This window comes from Ranitomeya variabilis, chromosome 1 (assembly GCF_051348905.1).
Source record: "Ranitomeya variabilis isolate aRanVar5 chromosome 1, aRanVar5.hap1, whole genome shotgun sequence".
NCBI classification, from domain to species: Eukaryota; Metazoa; Chordata; class Amphibia; order Anura; family Dendrobatidae; genus Ranitomeya; species Ranitomeya variabilis.
This window is the reverse complement of record NC_135232.1, coordinates 385,952,005-385,976,012: the sequence shown is the minus strand read 5'-3', so window position 1 is coordinate 385,976,012 and position 24,008 is coordinate 385,952,005. Positions and strand designations below refer to the sequence as shown.

General features: G+C 41.9%; 1 protein-coding gene across 1 annotated transcript in view; it reads right to left on the bottom strand.

Moving 5' to 3' along the window:
• Positions 1-24,008, bottom strand: part of CEMIP2 (cell migration inducing hyaluronidase 2) — a 142,917-nt gene that overhangs the window by 86,952 nt on the left and 31,957 nt on the right. Inside the window, exons 2-3 of the mRNA XM_077249053.1 lie at positions 6,555-6,908; positions 1,789-1,929 (exon numbers count right to left, since the gene is read on the bottom strand). Coding sequence (XP_077105168.1) covers positions 1,789-1,929; positions 6,555-6,885 — 472 coding nt within the window. The 5' untranslated portion in view covers positions 6,886-6,908. The remainder of the gene's footprint in view (positions 1-1,788; positions 1,930-6,554; positions 6,909-24,008) is intronic.

Genomic DNA, 24,008 nt, shown 5'->3' with positions numbered 1-24,008 from the left:
CTTGCTGCGATTGTGACAGACTCGCCAATGCAAGCCTATGGGTGCAAAAAAAAAGTAAAAATAATCGCACAGCACTCGGACCATGCTGTCCAATTTTTAAGCACCGATGTCCTTTGAAAAGCCGGCAATTCATCGGCCACATACAGTGAAATAAGAATGACAGGTTAGAATAGAATAGCTATATACATAGGATATATAGACGTCAGCGACACACACACATATATACTGTATATATACACACACATTAAATAGATAGAAGAAAAGCTGGCAATTCAGCAGCCACTTACTGTAAAATCACAGAAGGAGCCGACAGCATAGAATAGATGGATTACATACAGTATATAAACAGGATAGGTAATACAGATGACAGCACAGCGAGCAGGAGACCTCTCACGATCTCTGTGCCGTCAGACAGGTAATAGGAGTTTACAAGGAGACACTGAGCACATGCTGCTCAGTGTCTCTGCTGGATGACAGGCTGTATGGTCGCATCATACAACCTGCCATCTAGAGGTAGCTGAGCCAGACCAGTTGTGGGACAAATGGATTATCTTCTCTGCGGAAAGAGGACGAATATTGTTTTTTTTTTCCCCAACTGTTATGAAGAAGACAATGGTGATGGTGGAATGGGCATGCTCATAAGTATAGTTTAAGATTTATTAAAAGGAGTTTGTCATTCTTTCAATTAAAGGACTTTTTCTGGGTGCATGTGTTTTAATACACTATGACTATGGGGTTAGTAATGGGGGCGTCATATTGACATCTCTCCATTACTGACCTCGGGGCTTGATGTCACTTGACAGTACAAAGTTGACATCAACACACACCCCTCCCCCTCAACTATCTATCACCCCACTTGCCACCGATACAGAACAAGCGAAGAGCGACGCTAAGTTCCAGAATTGGAACACCTTAGAGATGACCCTTTTCTGGGGGCGGCTGAGAGCTGATGGCCCCTTCCTAGGCTATTAATATCAGCCCACAGGCTGTCTGCATAGCCTTTGCTGGTTATTAATTATATGGTGACCCTTCAATTTTTTTTTTTTATTATTTTTTTTTTTTTATTTAGGGTCCCCCATTTTAAATAGGCAGTAAAGGCTAATTATACAGCTGTCAGACGATCTTAATAGCCTGGGAAGCTCCATGGGTATTACCCCCTTCCTAGGCTCTAAACATCTGCGTCCAGACATCTGCTTTCCCTCTGCTGGGTAAGAAAATTAGGCTCGAAGCCATTTTTTTTTTTTTTTTGCAGAAAAATTATCTTTTATTAATTAAATACACGTATAGCAAGCTGCAAGAACTAATAGTTATATAGATGTCAGTGACATATACAATCTATTCTATGTGTATTTACTGTATGTAATCTATTCTATCGGCTCCTGCTGCGACTCTACAGTACGTGGCTCCTGAATTGCTGGCTTTTCTTCTACGAGAGATAGATATAGGCACACACGTGTGTCACTGACATCTATATATCTATTCTATCCTAACCTGTCACACTGATTTACTGATTTGACTGTACGCGGCAGATGAATTGCCGGCTTTTACATGAAATTGCAGTCAGATAGCAGACATACTGCATTCGGATGTAAATCGTATGCTAGGTGTGAAAAATTGGATTGTACTCGCATGACACTCTCGATACTTGTGACTCAGCAGTGAAAAATCTGACAGATTTTTTTTTTTTTTTTTTTTAACACGTTTAGTGTGACTCCAGCATAAAAGTCTGACTACATAAGTATGCAATTCACAATCAAGAATGACGCAGACAAGTAATATTGTACAGACCTCCGTCCTGTATGGTTATCGAGTGCACGGTAGCGTCAGACTGCAAACGCAAAAGGTCGCCTTTCCTTATTACAACTTTTTTATTTGGGTCATGGCCAGGATTCCAGTTACTGAGAAAGTAGTTCTGATCAGGACAATTTTCTGCAAGTCAAAAAAAATAAATAAATAAGCAAGAACATACAAACATTACCAGTTTAAAAGAGACTCCCTTTAGGCGGTGCGGAAGGCAAAAAACACTATCATTCTGGGACAGAAAGGGTGAATCTGCACACACAGAAGCCCAATGTGGAATTAATTATTAGCGGGCTTCCCTACTGTAAACCAATATCCCTGTAAAATTTTAAAGTACAAGGCTTGCAAAAAACGAAATGTGCAGTGAAACCATCTGGATGATCTAATTACACAAGCGCGAATGTAGGAGCATGAATCATGGAGAACACACCTCTGGCGTGGCTTTAATTAAATAGTTTCCAAAATTGGCTGTAAAACAGCACGCTGGCAGTCCTTATCATTAAGCCAAGAGTTGTCTTACACACAGGGACCTGGTCTTATGCACAGTTGGGCTATGGACACACGGAGTGTTTTTATCCCCAGGAGCTCAAAAACCCATGAATTGTCAAAAAGGAACTCCTGGTTAGGAGGAGCTTTTCTTTTCCTCAAGTACTTCCTGACAAGGTTTCGGAAGAGTTTGTTTATCCTGAAATGCAATTTACAGCCTTTTGATTGAGGGGGGGGGGGGATGTAAAAAAGTTCCCATTGCAAAAAAAAAGTTATACTTTCTGTTAGCATAGTCTTACAAAATCCATGTGGGCACTAGCTAACCATCAGTGTTTTTCATGAATGGATAAATACTGTGGGGAAAAAAAAAGTATTTAGTCAGCCACCAATTGTGCATGTTCTCCCACTTAAAAGATGAGACCTGTAATTGACATCATAGGTAGAACATAGCTAAGAGTCAAAATGAGAAAACAAATCCAGAAAGTCACCTTGTCTGATTTGGCAAGATTTATTTTGCAAATTATGGTGGAAAATAAGTATTTGGTCACCCGAAAACATGCAAAATTTCTGGCTCCCACAGACCTGTAACTTCTTCTTTAAAGAGGCTCCTCTCTCCTCCACTCATTCCCTGTAGTAATGGCACCTGCCAGACATATCCCCCTGCTTAAGCCAGTACATGTCCGGGCCCGTCTGAAGTTTGCTAGAAGGCATTTGGATTATCCAGAAGAGTATTGGGTCTGATGAAACCAAAGTAGAACTGTTTGGGAGAAACAAAACCCGTCGTGTTTGGAGGAGACAGAATGCCGAGTTGCATCCACAAAACACCATACCTACTGTGAAGCATGGGGATGGCAACCTCATGCTTTGTGGCGGTTTCTCTGCAAAGGGAACAGGACGACTAATCCGTGTACATGACAAAATCTCACTATACATGGCCCCATTCATTCTGAGTGCAAACCTCCTTCCATCAGCAAGGGCATTGAAGATGAAACATGGATGGGCCTTTCAGCATGATAATGATCCCAAGAACACCGCCAGGGTAACGAAGGAGTGGCTTTATAAGAAACATATGAAAGTCCTGGAGTGGCCTAGCCAGTCTCCAACTCAACTCCATAGAAAACCTTTGTCCGTGTTGCCCAGTGACAGGCCCAAAACATCACTGCTCTAGAGGAGATCTGCATGGAGGAATGGGCCAACATACCACCAACAGTGTGTGCCAACCTTGTGAAGACTTACAGAAAACATTTGACCAATGTCAATGCCAACAAAGGAATATACAGCTCTGGCAAAGATTAAGAGACCACTGCACAGTTTTATAAAAATCAGCTTCTCTACATGTCTGACAGTCATTCCATTCCAGTGTCAGTAGAATTCCAACCAGAGTACACCTCATTCTACTTAATGTGCTTCTGATTAGGTGATCACCTGAACCAAATCTTATTTAACGAAGGAAAGTATAAAAAACACTGCTGTGGTGTTCACAATCCTCTTGAAATATTACAAGTTGGATGGCAAAACAAGTGCTAGTAATATCCCAAAAGAAATAGGAAGGAAAAAATAACTTTTAACTATGCCAAAGGAGTTGAAAAGAAAAAAGTCTTGAGTGAGGAAAAGAAGGGCTCAATTCTGGCTTTACTAACAGAGGGACACAGTGAGCGTTATGTTGCCTCCATCCTTAAAATTTCTAAGACGGCTTCCATTACAACAAGGTCAAGCAGCAGACACTGGGGACAACAAAGCTACAGACTGGCAGAAGGCAAAAAAGACTCTCCATTGACCGGGATGACCGTCATCTTATTCAAATGTCACTTAGCAACCGCAAGATGACATCAAGTGACCTACAAAAGGAATGGCAAATGGCAGCTGGGGTGAAGTGCACGGCAAGAACTGTTCGTAACAGGCTCCTAGAGGCAGGACTCAAGTCATGTAAAGCTAGAAAAAAGCCTTTCATCAATGAGAAGTAAAGGAAAACTAGGCTGAAGTTTGCGAAGGACGTATGAATCAAGCCGTATACAAGGTTATCCTGGAAAAAACAGTTGATTCCTTCTGTTCAGGCAATGTTCCCAAACTCTGAGGACTGGTTTTTCCAGCAGGACAATGCGCCATGCCACACAGCTAGGTCAATCAAGGTGTGGATGAAGTACCACCACATAGAATCCATGTCATGGCCAGACCAATCTCCAGACCTGAACCCCATTGAAAACCTCTGGAATGTGATCAAGAGGAAGATGGATAGTCACAAGAAATCAAACAAAGAAGAACTGCTTACATTTTTGTACCTGGAGTGGCATAAGGTCACCCAAAAGCAGTGTGAAAGACTGGTGGAAAGCATGCCAAGACGCACGAAAGCTGTGAGTAAAAATCATGGTTATTCTACAAAATATTGATTTCTGAACTCTTCCTGAGTTAAAACATTAGTATTGTTGTCTCTAAATGATTATAACTTGTTTTTTGTTTGTTTGTTTTTTGCATTATTTGAGGTGCATTTTTTTTTTGTTATTTTGACCATTTCTCATTTTCAGAAAATAAATACAAAATGTATTGCTTGGATCTTCGGAGACATGTTGTCAGTAGTTTATAGAATAAAAGAACAATTTACATTTTACTCAAAAATATACCTATAAAAAAGGAGAAAAAAAACAGACAAACTGAAACTTTTGCAGTGGTCTCTTAATTTTTGCCAGAGCTGTATAACAAAATATTGAGATGAACTTTTCTTAATTATCAAATACTTATTTTCCACCATAATTTGCAAAATAAATCTTGCCAAATCAGCCAAGGTGGTTTTCTGAATTTGTTTTCTCATTTTGACTCTCATAGTTGTGGTCTGCCTATGATGTCAATTACAGAGCTCTCATCTTTCTAAGTGGGAGAACTTGCACAATTGGTGGCTGACTAAATACTTTTTTTCCCACACTATGTTACAAAGCCTAAGGGGCCAGTCGCAATGTTACCCGTGGACACCAAATGACTGTACACTAATGCCATCTTTGATGCCGAGGGGATAGGTTTGGAAAGTTATGCTGCTGATTTTTGCACAGACACTCTTTGCAGGGTCATCATCAGGGCATTAATGCCTGGGCTCCCTCTTTTGCTTCTTCTCCCCCAGCCCCAGGGGCAGGATTCGTCCAGTTCAGTTCAAATATATTACTGTACAGGAAGCCGGTGGAAACATTTAACAGCCGCTATCCGACGTTGGTGCACATGTTGCCAGCGTATGATGTCACTGCCATGAGCCAGTGAGTCCGTGCCTCAAATAGATGAGGAAGAAGGTGCTGGAATGTGTTCTAGATATCATCTCTGCAGAAAATAAGTTATCTGGCTGGAAGTAGTGATGGCGGTCTGTGATAGATGAAGAAGAAAAGCAAAGATGAATAGCTTCAACTAGAGATGTCACTGGTGAGTCAGTTTGTTACCTGTACACTATATACAGAGCTCCTGTGTATAATGGCACTTCTGATAATTAGTGTTGTATTTTTTTGAATGCATTGTAGTGTTTGGTCACTATGTGGTGGTGATATGTGGCCTGGCCATAATGTGATGGCAAGAGTATTGGATATTTTAACACCTTTTTAATAGATCAGTGTAAAAGTAGGGCCCTGCCAAAGGAGTCTACATGTCGTGGTGGTGGCTTAAACAAAAAAAAAAAAAAAATCCCCCGTTCTGCCGCTGCTGAATGTATAGAAGAAAAAAATATATATATATGATGAGTATATTGTAACCCCCCCCCATGATCCACCATATAGTATAGTGCACACCCCATAATTCTCCATATAGTATAGTGTATTGCCCATAATCATCATTGTAATAGTATGGCCCCTGGACTCACCCCAAAAAAAAAAAAACCCTCACCTTCCTGCCGCTCAGCATCCCCTTCTGAAGCTGGAAGCCGACTTCATCGTGCAAGCGCCACTGCCATGCACCCTCTGTCACGTGCACGACGACATCAGCTGCTGGCCTCTGATTGGCCGGCAACATGTATTGCCGCTCACGGACCCGATGGGTCTGTGCGCCATAATACGATTCAGCTGAACATGCGCAGAGGACACACATCGGCTATCAAGGTAATAAACTAATGATCGCTGGGTTACAGAGGGAAGGCCATACACAGGACCTGAAAGCCACTACAGATGGACCACTATTGAGGTTCCTTCTGAGATACAAGTCATCAGAATAATCATTTCATAGACACAAAAATGGGACTAGTAGTTTGTGTGACAGTACTTGCAGTTTCACGCTATGTGCAGGAGTGTGAATGGCACACTTACCATCCGGGGAATATTTAGATGAGATTCCTAAAACAATAGCAAGGATAATAAAAAAAGTCAGACTGGAAATAGCAAAGCATATTAACGTGTTTTTGTGCCTTCTCCTGCGAAGAACTTGTGCGTGATCGTTTTGTCCATTTCCTATAAACCCAAATGTTGAATGTCCTTCAGGCCCAGAGGAATTAAATTTGGCTGTGGCTTGAGTCTTTGGAGGAGGCGGTGGACGTAAGGGAACAATTCTGCCAGGCACGTAGCCCGGTGATCGCATGCTGCTGCCATTCTGAGGTTGGAGGAAGAGGCGTGATCCTCCCCTGTAGTCAGGAGACTGCATGATTAGGAGATGGCAAGCTTTACCTGAAACAAACAAAAGAAGTCAGTCATTATGGGATGATGTGTTCAATCATCAGATCACAATGGCATTTGCTTAACTGTTTCCTACAGGCTTTGTTTTTTTAACGTATACATAGAGAACATGCAAGATGCAGCTGGATGCCTTTAGAAACCGACAACAGTTGTAAGTGGCTACAGAAAATTGAGTTTTAGGTAATTTATGGGTCATATATAACAGTTTAGGAGGCTGGGAAATTATGGTGGCTACACCCTAGATAAGGGAAATGTTGAGCATTCAGTGGACAGCTATCCCCTCCTCTCTAATGGATTTACGCATGCACACTTGGATTGGTTACAAACATTATCAGAGAAAAAAAGCGGATATTTAACATTTAGCACTTATCTTTCACAGTTCAATAAATTTAACATTAGTTTAAAAAAGGTGGTTCTCTCTCCCCCAATGCTGCCCCCCCTCCCACTCTTATGGATGGGGGAAACCACATCAACCCCTGCCCTTCCATTCCAATGTGGCCTGTGTGGTCCCCTGTTCCCAACTTCTGCCAAATAACTGGCTGAAGTGCATCACCAATGGTGTCAGTAATGTCCCATGTGGCGAGGCACATGTGAGCAGATGAGATCAGCTAGGTGGGCTTTTTTTTTTTTAATAACCAATTCAACAATGAAGAAGAAGCTGCAAAAATGCATCTTGAGACATCCCATTGACTTGTAAATGGAAAAAGCCTAAAGAATTGTCAGTTCCCTTCTTTTAACGGCTTGGCATCTTGGCAAACCTGAATCAGTTAAAAGATGCCCACAAGACTAAACTTATGAACAAGTCAATTTCCATAGAAATGCAGATTTTAAAATTTTCTTGAGCATTTAGTAAGCACTTTTCTTGGAGAATTATCTTCCAGAAAAAGAAGTAGTGTGCACATACCCCTAGAATGGAATGGCAGTGCGCACGCTCGACCACTGCTCTATTCACTCCCGAAGAGGCTGCTGAGAATTGTGTTCCACTTTTTCCAGCAATCACAGAGAAGGAATAGAGCAGTGGCTGGGTGTCATTTACTGGGGATAGAAGTGCCCCATTTTGTCGAGCAGTGAGGGTCCCAGTGGGTAGACCCTAACCGTTAGGCGACAACCGATCAGCAAGTTGGAACTGCTGTGACCAGCACTGTATTCTTGGCAGCACAGCTGTAAGGCTACGTTCACATTAGCGTTGCTTCAGGCGCAGCCGCGGCGACGCATGCGTCATGCGCCCCTATATTTAACATGGGGGGGGGGCGCATGGACATGCGTTGCACTTGCGTTTTGTGACGCATGCGTCACTGTGGTGCATGCGTCAGGGCGCAGAGGACGCTGCATGATGCAGTTTTTTCTGCGCCAAAAACCATGCAAAAGTGGACGCATGCGTCACAAAACGCTGCGTTGTGCATGTGTTTACATTTGCGTTGTGCGTTGCATCGCCGACACTGCACCGCACAACGCAAATGTGAACGTAGCCTAAAACAGTAAGGCAAGGCTTGAGAGGCAATAGGGCCTAGTAAGTACAATTATGACAATTAAAGACGTCATTTGCAGGCTGCGGATAAGTAAAGCCAGCTGAAAACAGGCTTGGCATACACATGGGAAGACACTTGTTAATCATGTGTACATGAAATGTACTCATTTTCTGAACAATTAAAAAGGTGTTTCCGATTTCCATACGTATAAATCATATGCACAAAGCCCTAACATACAACATAACAAAGAGCATGGCCCATCATAAACCTGGGAAAGCCAAGTAGTGACTTCTATCTGCTCCAGATTCCCCTTACCAATTAAGAAACATTGCTGGGGAATGGTTACATCCAGAATTTCCAGCTGAAATTGTGTACAGAAAAACAAATTACACAATATGGCGATAAACAAAATGTCAAATGAGGGATGTGCAGATCTGCTCAAAAAAAAAAAAAAAAGTAGTATACACTGCTCAAAAAATAAATAAATAAAGCGAACACTAAAATCCCACATCCTAGATATCACTGAATGAAATATTCCAGTTGCAAATTTTTATTCAATACATAATGGAATGTGTCGTGAATAATAAGGGTATGGTGTCCACGTTCAGGATTGCGTCAGGATTTGGTCAGGATTTTATGCAGGTAATCCTGACCAAATCTGCACCTGAGGTCACTGGCAGGTCACCTGCGTTGTCCTTGAGTTTTTTCTGCAATGTAAGGACATGCTGCGTTCTTAAAAGACGCGCCGCATGTGAGTTTTCTCGGGTGTGCCGCATGCGTCTTTTACTGCGTGGTGGAGACAGGATTTCATGAAATCCCCTCCACTATGCTGTAACATCTGGACGCTGCGTTTTTTATGCATGCTGCTCAATGCTGCGTCAAAAACTCAGCGTTTCCTGAATGTGGACACATACCCTTAAAACATAACAATGATCAACGTAAATAAAAATTAATATCCCATGGAGGTCTGGATTTGGAATGATGTTCAAAATCAAAGTGGAAAATAAAAATTATAGGCTGGTCCAACTTCAATGGAAATGCCTCATGACAAGGAAAAGATGCTCAGTAGTGTGTGTGGCCTCCACGTGCCTGTATGACCTCCCTACAATGCCTGGGCATGCTCCTGATAAGTCGCTGGATATTCTCCTGAGGGATCTCCTCCCAGATCTGGATTAAAGCATCCAGATTAAAGTGTGGACAGACTGTGGTGCAACGTGGCGTTGGTGGATGGAATGAGACATGATGTCCCAGCTGTGCTCAATTTGATTCAGGTCTGGGGAATGGGCGGGCTAGTCCATAGCTTCAATGCCTTCATCATGCAGGAATTGCTGACACTCCAGCCACATGAGGTCTGGCATTGTCATACATCAGAAGGAACCCAGGGCCCTATGCACCTGTATATGGTCTTACAATGGGTAATCCTGGTACCTAATGGCAGTCAGGGTACCTCTGGCTAGCAAGGGCTGTGCGGCTCTCCAAAGAAATGCCTCCCCACACTATTGATAACCTACTGTCAAACTGGTCATGCTGGAGGATGTTGCAGGCCGCAGAACTTTCTCCAAGGCGTCTCCACACTGTCACACGTGCTCAGTGTGAACCTGCTCATCTGTGAAAAGCACAGGGTACCAATGTTGAATCTGCTAATCTTGGTGTTCTCTGGCAGATGCCAATCACCCTGCACGCTGTTGGGCTGTAAGCACAACACCCACATGTGGACGTCGGGCACTCATGGAGTTGGTTTCTGTTAGTTTGAGCAGACATATATATGTTGGTAGCCTGCTGAAAATCATTTTGCAGGGCCCTGGCACTGCACATGCAGGGACTACCCAACAGCCACAAGATATGCAGCTTTAAGGACTTAAACATGTTTTTCAAGCACGCTGAAGACACTCTTAGCACACGGGCATGCTCAGATTATACCTTAGCTGAGCACGTTCGCTCATCACTGCCCCAACAGTTTCTCTAAAATTTACAACACAAAAGTGGCAAAAAGTTCCAATTCTGGCCTGAGAACATCTAACTGACGCTATCTTGTCCCTTGGAAATTTTTAAGTGCCGAGTCAGCGCTGGCGTTACGGTTTCTGCCTTTGTATGGATTGACCATGAAGAGGAAGTCAGATCAGCTGCAGCCCTGGCTTCCTCTTCATGTTAATCACGTACAAATCCTGGGACAGTGATGCCAGCACTTATTGGGCGCCGGGCACCACACCAGAGCTCCGGGACCGCGCCAGCACGGGAGGAGAGTACAGTTTTGTGCTTTTTATTTTAAAATCAGGGCCAAACATTTAGTTTACGAAGGGGTTGTCCTAGTAGAGGATAACTCCTTTAACCCCTTCATGACCCGGGGTATTTTCGTGCTTTCGTTTTTCGCTCCCCTGCTTCCCAGAGCCATAACTTTTTTATTTCTCCGTCCATATGGCCATGTGAGGGCTTATTTTTTGCGGGACGAGTTGTACTTTTGAACGACATTATTGGTTTTACCATGTCATGTACTAGAAAACGGGAAAAAAATTCCAGGTGCGGTGAAATTGCAAAAAAAAGTGCAATCCCACATTTGTTTTTTGTTTGGCTTTTTTGCTAGGTTCACTAAATGCTAAAACTGACCTGCCATTATGATTCTCCAGGTCAAGTTCATAGACACCAAACATGTCTAGGTTATTTTTTATCTAAGTGGTGAAAAAAAATCCAAAGCTTCGCTAAAAAAAATTTGCACAATTTTCCGATACCCGTAGCGTCTCCATTTTTCGTGATCTGGGGTCAGGTGAGGGCTTATTTTTTGGGCGTCGAGCTGACATTTTCAATGATACATTTTGGTGCAGATACGTTCTTTTGATCACCCGTTACTGCATTTTAATGCAATGTCACGGTGACCAAAAAAGTGTAATTCTGGCGTTTCAATTTTTTTTCTCACTACGTCGTTTAGCGATCAGGTTAATCCCTTACTATTTTTTTTTTATTGATAGATCGGGCGACTCTCAACCCAGCGATACCAAATATGTGTAGGTTTGATTTATTTTTTTTGTTTCATTTTGAATGGGGTGAAAGGGGGTGATTTAAACTTTTACCGTATATATTTTTTTTTTTAAACTTTTTTTTTCACTTTTGCCATGCTTCAATAGCCTCCATGGGAGGCTAGAAGCTGGCACAACTCGATCACCTCTGCTACATAGGAGCAATGCATAGATCACTCCTATGTAGTAGATTTACTGCATTGCCATGAGCGCCGACAACTGGGTGGCGCTCATAGCAATCCGGCATCAACAACCATAGAGGTCGTCAGGAGACCTCTGGTTGTTATACCGACGCATCGCTGACCCCCGATCATGTGACGGGGGTCAGCGATGCGCTCATTTCTGGCCCAATGGCCGGAAGCGGTAGTTAGATGCTGCTGTTAGCGTTTGACAGTGGCATTTAACTAGTTAATAGCGGCGGGTGAATCATGATTCCACCCTCCGCTATTGCGGGCACATGTCAGCTGTTCAAAACAGCTGACATGTCCCGGCTTTGATGCGGGAGCCCATATCAAAGCAGGGGATCTGACCTCAGACGTACTATCCCGTCCGAGGTCAGAAAGCGGTTAAGGGCGCACACTCATCAGCGTAAATAAAATCAGCTCAATGTTGTTCCTGAAAAGTAGGACGAGTGTCATGCAACTACAATGCAATTTCTCACCTAGCATCCATAGGACATGCGTATGCAACGAATTTTTAACATCAGTTTTTATATAGAGAATTACTGATTGTCATTTGAAGATAGATAGTTATGAGGTCAGTAAGGTGACCAGGGTTCATCGGCTATGAACTCCGGTGACCTTACATCAGTGCGAGACACTGCAGGCACGTAATCACCCTCCTGTCTCAGTGTGTTCCAACTGGCTTGCTGAGCAGTCGCACCATGCCACCTGTGTCTTGCAATTAAAGGACTTTACTTGGTTTGTGTCTTTATTACATTTGACAATAGTAAGGGGGTGTCTTATAGAAGCCTCTCCATTACTAACCCCTGGGCTTGATGTCAGCTGACATCGACCCTAATACTATTACTCCTAAACCAGGACAAGTGGGAAGAGTGGATGCCAAGCACCAGAATTGGCACATCTAATTGATGCACCATTTCTGGGGGCGGCTGAGTGCTGATGTTCATAGTTTGAGAGGGGGCCAATATCCATGGCCCCTTCCTAGGCTATTAATATCAGCCTGCAGATGCCTGCCTAGCCTTTCCTGGCCATTTGGGGGGGGGGGGGCACTTTTTTGGGGGAGTGGGAGTCACCCCTTGTTAACTAACCGGTAAAGGCTAATTTAGACAGCTGTGAGCTCATAAAAGCCTGGTAAGCTCCATGATCATTACCCCCTTACCAGACTATAAAACATTAGCCCCGCTGTTGTCTCTACCCTCAGCTGGTTAAGAAAAAATTAGGGGGACCCCACGCCATCTTTTTACTTGTATCTAGTTCATTAAACTACACATGCACTGAACTAATTACATGTGTCACTCATATCTTTCCATGTATTTATCTATTCTGATGGTTCACGCTGTGAATTTACTGTACTTGGCTGATAAAATTATTGGATTCTCCATGAGATGGGTTCAGTAAAAAGAAAAAGAAAAAAAAAAGAAACACACACACACACACACACACACACACACACCACAACACACGGCACCCGCATTGTCTGTGTATGATTTTTTTTCTCACACCCATTGACTTGCATTGGAGAGCCTCATCTGATATAAGCAGCCACTGCAATTTGTCTCAGTCCAATCTGAAGAAAACAAATGAAAACTGCAGAAGAACATAGCACTCTGACTAATGATGATCAAGATTCTATCAGATAAAAATCAGTTTGCACGGTGTCAGTTTTAAACGCAGATGAGTATGAGCCCCAATACAGACACATATCTGGATTGTGAGGTAAAGGTTAATGTTTCTGCCTTATGATCAGCATATCTTGTCCATAGGGTTTTATAGATAGATTATATCACCCATCAGTAGACCATGCCATTTAGGCCTGAGGTGTTCAGAATTTAAAAAGAAAAAAAAACAAAACACACAGTCACTTTGTTTCACCATGTTCCTCCTTCTGCTGTAATCTTTGCTATGGTGAACACAAGCCATAAGATTTCACAACTGATGTGAGGAAACTTTTGGTTTCATAAATTACTGTAACCCTGGATGTTCCCATATTTAGCACTGTACCATTGGGAGAGAAACTTGACACGATTTCCTGACAAACTAGAATTACACAAGACCAAATTAAGGTACTATTAGAATCTCAGGCCTATTGGAACGTCTGAGGAAAAATCCATGCCTGCTCACAAATCAGGGAAAATTATTCTCCTATGGCAAATACACTATTCGCTCTTTGTGACGAAAGATAAGCAAGTGACCATAGAAGGAATGTCAGTTTGGAGGATAAAACCCTCCAATGTATATGTAGCGCTTACAAAGACAGGTCTAGCAATACTTTTACGGCCCCAACGTTCCTCCATGACTGAGAAATCAGCGTTTGAATTGATAAGCAAATAAGGCTGAAGTCTGTCACTCCAGCTCTATTCTCCACCTCTTCCTGATTGACATTTTATGAACTAATTTTACTTTGCTGTAACTTGTAGCATCAAAAAAAAAAAAAAAGTTACCGAAACTCACTGAAGGAACTTTACTTAACCTTAAAAGAATCCAAAGTTAATCCCAAAACAGGTAACCGGATGGCTGAAAAACCAACAAGTTGGTACATCTGTCAAACCAAAAGGCTGTGGGCACATATGGAGCTGGAACACCAAGAATCCGACTCAAAAGAACGTAGAGTTTTCATTCAGTTTCTGCTCCACATAGCCAAAGAACAGATGATCAAATCACTAGAACACTGCAGAGAACATATACGGTATATGGTTTATAGTGAAGCAAGACACCAATGTGGACCTGTATTAGCAAGATGGATACTGACAGATAGCAACAAAAGTGATGCTCGATTATCTATATTAGGGTTTACAGTCATCACTAGATTAGATCTACAGATATCCTATGGTATTTTGCAGTTATCCACTGTATCCCGAGTGACGTTGTACTACAGTTAGATCATCCATCTTACTAATACAAGAGCACATTTGAATTTTGCTTCAATATGAACAGTACATGTTCACTTCATAGTGTTTGCGATGTCATCACTTGTTATTGATCTGACAGGTGGGCCAGGTAGTAGGTTTCTAACAGTCTGGTCACTAATTGTAGTATAGGATTAGCCATGGCTTCCTTGTTTTAATTATACAAGTAAAAGTTGCAGTCTGGAATGTATTAGCCAGAATATAATAGAAAAGGGAGATCAATTAAAAATGTAGTGCCAATATAGGGTTAAACAAAGAGCAGGGTTAGCCATGACAGAGTAATGCAGTGTAGATGGAGACGGTCCAGTGTTTGCTCATATTGTCTCATTCTACCAAGCCCTCTCCCCGATTAGCCATAAAGTGATATATGCAATAAGCCAGCCATTACACATCCGAGTGCCATGCCCTTACACATGCCTAGCTTAGTGTTGGTCACTAGTGTTCTGCAATGATGCAGAGAACTTTTATGTTCACATCATTTCCATCCATGCGACAGGTCCCACTACAAAATCAAAGATCAAGTGGAATCCTGAAAAGCGAAGTAATCGGGAATATGTAATCTCAGATGGATGAAGATAATGTGCCTTTTCTTATCAATGCCAAGTACCATCATGGTGCAGATCTCAATTACATCCATATTTTGGAGTTCCTGGTCTGTATGCAGTGTTCCGAACAGAGAAAAGCCAAAACCACAATCTCAGTTTGCAGAACCTTTTTTCAGGGTTACTGCCCCTCATCAGTGCAAAGTGTGAGACCTGGTTTGGCTCTGTGAGATGCGCCTGACCAGGATCCAGTATTTCTAAGCCAAAATCAGGAGAGGTACAGTCAGAGAAAAAAGTATAATAAATACAGAAGTGATGACATGTAATATATCACCCACTCCAGGTTTGGCTTACAAATACTGAGGTGAAAAAAACTCTAAATATTCAACGTGTGCATATGGCCCAAATTGGAATTGGGTCGGTCTTTCCAGTTTGTGGCTCCATTTTGTGACTGCACCAAACACAAGTGCTGCACTTTATTACGCAGTTATCAATGCTGCTGCAGAGGTGACATATGCCCAGAAGGGATTACAGAGCAGCTGCGCCCTTTAACAATGACAGCATAGATTCGCCCTTAAATACACTTTTCACGTCAAGCATGCTAATGATACTAATCAGCAACTCTGACACAAATACTAGGAAAACCAGTTCTACAATGGTAATTTGAGGTTTCCAGTGGATATCTGGCTTTAGCATGTCTGCTATGATTACATTAGGAACCTGCATGGAGCGAATAGTCCCCTTCTGGATGCTATTGAGGGACACAAGGATTTGGAAACTTGCATGTCAGACCTTTGTTCTACTGAGCAATGAAAGGGCTCCTGGCACTGGATTACCAGTTGTCCCACCAACAAAGTACATTTTAATCAATAGATCTTAGAACAAAAATAAAATGTTCCTGTGCTGAGATAATCTAATAAATGTGCCCCTGCTGTGTACTGTGTAATGGCTGTGTCTGACCGTACAGGAATATGCTCTGATCATACCACAGCTCCTTGCCTTTTTGTGAGGTAAAACATTTCACTGCCTGTTATAATATGTTTTTAACCTCACCGAAAGAATCAGCTGTGATCCCAGGCTGTCCTGTCTGTATACTCTCTATTGCTTCCGCCCCTGCCCAGGAGCTGAGGTATGATCAGACCATGTTACTGTACGGTCAGATACAGCCATTGCACAGTACACAACAGGGGCGAGGAGCGGGAAAGGCAGCGGAAGGTGAGTATATAATTTTTTTTTTATTATTATTATTTTTAACATTAGATGTTTTTACTATTGACGCTGCATAGGCAGCATCAATAGTAAAAACTTGGTCACACAGGGTTAATAGCGGCGGTAACGGAGTAAGTTACAAGCGGCATAACGCGGTCCGTTACCGCTGGCATTAACCCTGTGTGAGCCGTGACTGCGGGGAGTATGGAGCGGGAGCCGGGCACTGACTGCAGGGGAGTAGGGAGGGACTAATCAGACTGTGGCAGTCGCTGATTGGTCTCACCAGCTGCCTGTCATGGCTGCCACGACCAATCAGCGACTTGGATTCCATGACAGACAGAGGCCGCGAACAATGAATATCCGTGACAGACAGAAAGACAGACAGACAGACAGACAGAAAGACGGAAGTGACCCTTAGACAATTATATAGTAGACCCTGTACTGCTGAAAACGTCATCTTGTCCCGCAAAAAACAAGCCATCATACAGCTACATCACCGGAAAAAAAAAAAAAAGTTATAGCTCTCAGAATAAAGCTATGCAAAAAATATTTTTTCTCTATAAAAGCTTTTATTGTGTAAAAGCACCAACACACACACAATATATTTTAGTGTTGCTGTAATCGTACTGACCCGAAAAATAAAGCTGTCTTATTAATATGAAATAGTGGGTGTTCTTTATTTATAATATTACTGTTATTAAAATCATTTACGTAACTCAAAGCTTCACAGCCAATTTTTAGCCCAAAGAATATTACTGTGTCTTCGTGCTTTTATTGGTTAGCTCAAATGGGTTTTGTGTCACCATGGCTAAGCAGTACTGTACAGCCACAAATGGGGTATTGACACAGTCAGTAGAAATTGTGGGACACATTATGGCGCCATTTTTACCCACTTGTGTAAAAATGTAAACTCTGGGGCCAAAACAAAAATTCTCTTTACAGCCCAAAAGGTATATAATTTTGTGACACACCCATGGTATCAATATGATCACTGCAGCCCTAGATGAATTCATTGGAGAGTGTAGTCTGTAAAATGAGTTCACATATAGGGGGTTTCTGTTCTGGCACCTCAGGGGCTCTGCCAATGTGACATGATACCCTCAAACCATTCCAGCAAAATCTGAACTCCAATATGGCGCCTCTTCCCTTCTGAGCTTTGCCCTGTGCCTCAAAAGTAATATTCCCCTATATATGGGGTATCAGCACACTCAGGAGAAATTGCATGGTGTTAACCTTATGAAAGTGCAAAATTTGGGGTCAAATAACATTTTTTGAGGGGAAAATGTGATTTTTTTTTTTTTATTTTATTCACAGCTTAATGTTATAAACTTCTATAAAGCACCTGGGGGCTCAAGGTGCTCGACACACATCTGAATACACTCCGGGGGGGGGTCACTATTTAGACCAGTCTCACAAGTCCAGACAATTCCGGTACCGGGAAAATCGCCTGAGGAGCACACGGACCGTGCAGGAGACAGTGCTACACTAAGCGCTGTCCCGAGCGTGTGGTGCTGAAGCCGCCATTTATTCCTTCTATCCAGCAGCGTTCGCTGCAGAGAAGGAATGAAAAATCATGGTTTTTTTTGTTTGTTTGTTTTTAAAATAAAGTTCCCGGTCAGCGGGCGGGCGCACAGGGGGTGAAAGGCGGGAGCTGACCGGGAACTTTATTTTAAAAATAAAAAAAAAAAAGCGAAGGGAGGACAGCGCTTAACTCTAGCGCTGTCTCCTGCACTGTCCGTGTGGTCCTCGGGAGGCACACGGACAGCATCTGTGTGCGGTACGTGTTTACACGGACCCATTGACTTTAATGGGTCCGTGTGATCTGTGCGCTCCCATGAACACTGACATGTCTCTGTGTTTTTCAAACGGACACACAGTCCGTGAAAACATGTGCAGAGACACATTGACTCACGTAGACACATTAAAATCAGTGTGTCCGGTACGTGAGAAAACTGACACCTCACGTACCGGAGCCACTGTCGTGTGAAGCAGGCCTTAGGCACAACAGAGGCTCTCCAAACGCGATATGGCATCCGCTAATTGTACCAAAAGATTCTTGAATGTGGTTTTCAGCAGCCTGAGGGATGCAGTTTTTAGAATGTTAGCCCCCCTGCGTAAACCTGAAAGAAATATAGCGGGGGTCTCATGGCCTCATGGACCCTGTCATTTAATATGACTTTTTGTCAGAAGAAAGGTCAAATAAAGGTCAGGTCAGTCATCTCTGAAAGTGTGACACTGGTTTTATCCAGTTTTTTCTGGTATGTTTGGCAGCTATTGTAACGGTTTTCTATTGGCTGTTAGCAGCTTTGCCGCTCTTTTTTTGAATATATAAACACCTGTTTTGTGGTATCTGGTCATTCTGTCAGCGGAAGAAGATAAAGAAGACACATACACCAGGATGTAGAATCTCCTGCAACAGTTCCTGACTAGAGCCGACGGCGAGGATGGAGCGGACTGGCTGAGGCAATACCTGGCTATGAAACCTATCTTAGCGCCTGCTGATGCTGTCCCTCATCCTCCAGAAGATACCTTTCGGTCGCCGTGTCAAGCCTCTCCGGTCCTGCCGACACCCACCGCTTCAGGGAGGCGCAGGAGGCAAAGGACCCCATACTCTCCGAAGTCACTGTCGCCGCCTGCTTCCAGCCGCAGTGTCCAAGAAGGAAGAAGGAAGTCACGGCGCCGCCCTCCTCAGAAGTCTCGCAGCCCAGCGCGAGACTTCCACCGCCAGCGTCATGACAGAGCGCCGACCGCCTCATCTGAAGTGGCCGGGATGTCTTCAACACACCGCAGCCGTAAAAGCGCTGCGGTGTCATTGGATTCTACAACAGCGGTGGCTTCTGCAGCTGCGGTCCAGACCACCGGTTCGGGAGGACCCCCTGTCGTCACACTCAGAAGAGGATGAAGAAACGCCGCTTACAGCAGCTTCCCATATGAGCTTGCCCAACATGGAGGGCTCGAGCTCCAGCTGCTGTATGGAGCAGAGAAACAACCAGCATTCATCGAGGGGTGAGACTTTCAATGTTCCTTTGTCTGTTCCACACTCACATTAAAAAGACATCATAAAGAAAAGTGTTAGCTGAAACTTTAAGAGAAGCTATTCCCCCCCCCTTGCTGTCACATCAGCTGTCACATCAGCTGTCACATCAGCTGTCACATCAGCTGTCACATCAGCTGTACACAGTGCTGCAATTTCTGACATTTCATCAGCTAACACCGCCCCTGTTAACTCTTTTAAAGAAGCTCTGACATGCGAACTGTCTCCCTTAGGATTCCATTTAAGCCCTTCTGTTAAAGAGCTTATTTGGAATAATCATTTAGTCGATATTTTTTCTTTACTGCCTAGAAAGGACCAGCTTTCAAAATCCAAAAAGAATGATGAGAAAGCTGATTTAGATGAATTTAAACGCACCAACTTTAAATCTTTCAACAACTGGGTGAAAGCTTTTTCTATTTTTGCTGCAGTTTTGGGTGAAAAATCTCCCCATCTCTGCAACAAGTTATTTCAGCCCCCTTCTAGTTCAAGTAAACGCGGTGTTTGTTTCGCTTTCAATGATTCCTTTTGTAAGTGGAACAACAACTGTAGATTCCGCCATGAATGCTCGTTCTGTGGTAACTCACACCCTATGTCTAAATGTTTTAAGTAACAAGCAGGTCAACAGTCCTCAGGTGAGGAGCCTAATTCAAAAAACACAGACGCCAGTGATTCTGGCAAACATGTCAGTATGCCTAAGCAAATATCCCGACCAGGGGACCAGTGAGCTGCTTTTTAATGGTTTTTCAGAAGGATTTTTTATCCCACAATTTAAAGGGGCGGGCTGTTCTGTTGTTCCTAATTTACCCTCTTTAAAGGCTCACCCTGAGGCAGCTAGGGATAAAATTATTAATGAAATTCAGCTAGGCAGAGTTTCAGGCCCTTTTTTAACCCCGCCGTTTGTTAATTTCCGTATATCACCATTGGGTATTGTACCAAAAAAAAAAAAAAAAAAAAAAAGATGAGGGCTCTTTCCGGCTAATTCACCACTTATCATATCCGCTGGGTTCATCCATGAACGATGAAGTGGACAAGGCTTTATGCTCCGTGTCCTATTCATCTTTTGATTCTGCATTAGAAATCCTCAAGAAATTTGGTTTTAATGCTTTAATGTCCAAGTCAGATATTAAGTCTGCTTTTAGACGCCTTCCCGTTCACCCGTGCGGTTTTAATTCTTTAGGTTTTTATTTTGATGACTGTTTTTGTTTTTTTTTTATCCAAATGTGTGAGCACTTCGGTGTTCCTATTGCTCACAGAAAAACAGTTGGTCCATCTAGATCTATCGAATTTCTGGGAATCACTCTTGATTATCAAAAAATGGAATCTGACTTCCTGATGAGAAAATTTTTAAACTGCGCATTGCGTTATCAAATTTTTTAGCCAAGAACAAGGTCACTCTTAAGGAAATTCAATCATTGTTAGGTCTATTGCATTTTGCGGTTTGCGTCATTCCTATAGGTCGGGCTTTTTGCACAAGTTTATAGGATGCCACTTAAGGTGTATCTTCACCTCATTCGCATGTTAGTATCCGTTCTGACCTAAAGGAAGACGCTAGAATTTGGCTCTCCTTTTTGTCAGAGCATAACGGCAGATCTTTGTGGCAGTCATTTTTTGTCTCTGGCGATTCTTTTCCCTTTCTTTTCGCAGCGGATAGCCAGCGTGGCTTCAGTATTTTATTTGACTCCCATTGGTTGTCCATCCTGTGGCCAATAAGTTGGGTGTCTAAGAAAGTAACTTCAAACGTAATGGTGTTGGAACTTTTTTCTATTTTTGCAGGAATATTACTTTGGAGATCACTAATGCAGAATTCCAGGATTTTGCTCCTTTCCACTAACCAGGCAGTAGTTGTTTTTATTTATTTTTATTTATTTATTTATTTTTTTTTCTATCAACACGTTATCTTCTAAAAATACTTTTGCTGCCAGAATTTTGAGACAATTGGTTTTACAATGCCTGAAAGCAAAGTTGGGAAAGAGCAAATTTCTTTTCATGACTCTTTACAAAATCGTCAGTGGTCGAATTTTTTCCTGCAGGTTCCCATCGTGGATTCGGAAGGACCCTCTTACCCCTTTCAATTTGGGACATGATTGCACTCTGATACAATATTTTATTAAAAAAAAAATCGTTATCTAATAGATCATGGGCTGACTATTCGGCTGCATGGCTGAATTGGAACAATTTTTGCAACCTACATTATTTTGACCCAACAGTTTCTAATCCGGTAGCAGCACTAAAGTTTGCTGAATCTATAGTACAAAACGGTTTGTCTTACTCGGCAATAGCGAAATGCCTAGCAGGAGTTTCATTTTTCCTTAAACTTTCTGGCAGTATTGCTTTAACTAATCTTTTTCCAGTAAAGCAGTTTTTAAAAGGCTTTAGTAAAACCAATTTTATACCTGACTCGAGACAATCTATTTCCCTGTCTTTATTGAAAGAATTGTGCTCATCCACGTTTGGGTAAATTTTAAGGAAGCCTTATTATTTAGCTCTATTTTTTCTCTGTCCTTTTTTGGAGCACTTCGCGTTGGTGAGGTGGTTTCTGTTAAGAAATCGGAGCCTTCGGGACTCATGATTTCGGATGTCCAGATTCATGAGTAGTTTTTTTTTTTAATTTTATGTATAAGAAAATTAAAGACAGATTAATTAGGCAGGGGATCTAGGTTGAAAATTAACGTGATCCATGTCTCTATCATTTGCCCTGTTGATAACATGGCAAATTGGATTAAGGTCAGACCTATGGGAGAGGGCCCATTATTCATTCATAGAGATTTTTCTCCTGTTACTGTCTTTCAATTTAATTTTGTCCTAAAGAAATGTTTACGCTTTTTGGGTAAAAAACACCTTAAAATCACATCTCATTCGTTTAGAATCGGAGCAGCTACGGAGGCCTCTAGGGCCGGGCTTTCCGATTCAGGGATAAAGGATTTGGGAAGATGGAACTCCAAAAGGTTCAAATTATATGTACGACATGATCTGTATGACTATTAATTATTGGTTTTCTTTCAGGTCCGCTAGTCATTTGGATAGTCAGACATTCTTTTATCTTCTGGGCCAGGAAGAGGGCCAGCCAATGATCTTATGCTGAAAATGTATCATTTAATCCTTCTGATATTCAGGTCTGGTGGCATGGAGTTCGCGGCTTGAAATGGCATTGCCTGGTTGCTGAAGTGAAGAAATGGCTAATTAAATTTCCTTCCCCTGATTTAATTATATTTCATGTAGCTGGGAATGATCTCGGAAAAATCAGGACTCTTGACTTATTATCGGCCATTCGATCCGATATTATTTATCTTAAGCAAATTCTGCCTGATTCAAACTTCATTTTTTCAAGATTATTCCCAGACTTTTGTGGCACGACAATCAATTTTCTTTTTTAGATAAAATCCGGAGAAGGGTCAATAAATCCATGGAAAATGTTTTTCTTTTAATTTCAGGGTTTTCATTCCGGCATTTGGATTGGAGGGTTTTTTACCGGGCCTTTATAGGCCTGATTTGGTTCATTTATCTGATATTGGCCTTGATATTTTTAATTTGGACTTACAAACTATCATTGAAAAATGGCTGTGTGGTTTGGGGGGGGCCATGTCTCGCTGAGTCATGGCCTTGTGGGAAAATCACCCATGTCTGGGTGGATTGGTTTATTGGAAAAGTTTGGTACTTTGGTTTTATAATTTATGGAGTTTATTTATTGGTGATTAATTAATTTATGTAACCCTAAATAAACTACACGGCCATTTTTATCCACAATTAAAGCGTTTTGTGTTTTTATTGTATGAATGGGTTCTATGAGGCCATGTTGTCACTTTTCTGTCACATAGACCCCTCAAAGTCACTTCAAATGAAGGGAAGGGAAGGGAAGGGGAAGGAAGGGAAAGGAGAATTTGTTTGATAAAAAAAAAAAAAAAAAAAAAAACACACGAGATATCGCTGGTCAACTTTTTGTTAGGAAGTTATAAGGGTTAAAAAGGGTCAAATTTTAACCCTTATAACTTCCTAACAAAAAAAAAAAAAACGCTGATGTAATGTAGACAAGTGAAAAATGTTATTTTTTAACTAGTTTGTGAGATACATCTCTCCGATTTAAGGGCCTAAGAATTAAAAGTTTGAAAATTGCAAAGTTTTTAACCCCAAGGGTGGTTTGCACGTTAATGACCGGGCCAATTTTTACAATTATGACCACTGTCCATTTATGAGGTTATAACTCTGGAACGCTTCAACGGATCCCGGTGATTCTGACATAGTTTTCTCATGACATATTGTACTTCATGATAGTGGTAAAATTTCTTTGAAATTACCTGCGTTTATTTGTGAAAAAAAACGGAAATTTTGCAAAAATGTTGCAAATTTTCCAACTTTGAATTTTTATGCCCTTAAATCACAGAGATATGTTGCACAAAATACTTAATAAGTAACATTTCCCACATGTCTACTTTACATCAGCACAATTTTGGAACCAACATTTTTTTGTTAGGGAGTTAAGGTTTAAAAGTTTACCAGCAATTTCTCATTTTTACAACACCATTTTTTTTTTTTTTAAAGGGACCTCATCACATTTGAAGTCATTTTGAGGGGTCTACATGACAGAAAATACACAAGTGTGACACCATTCTAAAAACGGCACCCCTCAAGGTGCTCAAAACCACATTCAAGAAGTTTATTAACCCTTCAGGTGTGTCACAGGAATTTATGGAATGCATAAAAAAAAAAAAAAAAAATTTACTTCAGCTCCAATTTGTTTTAT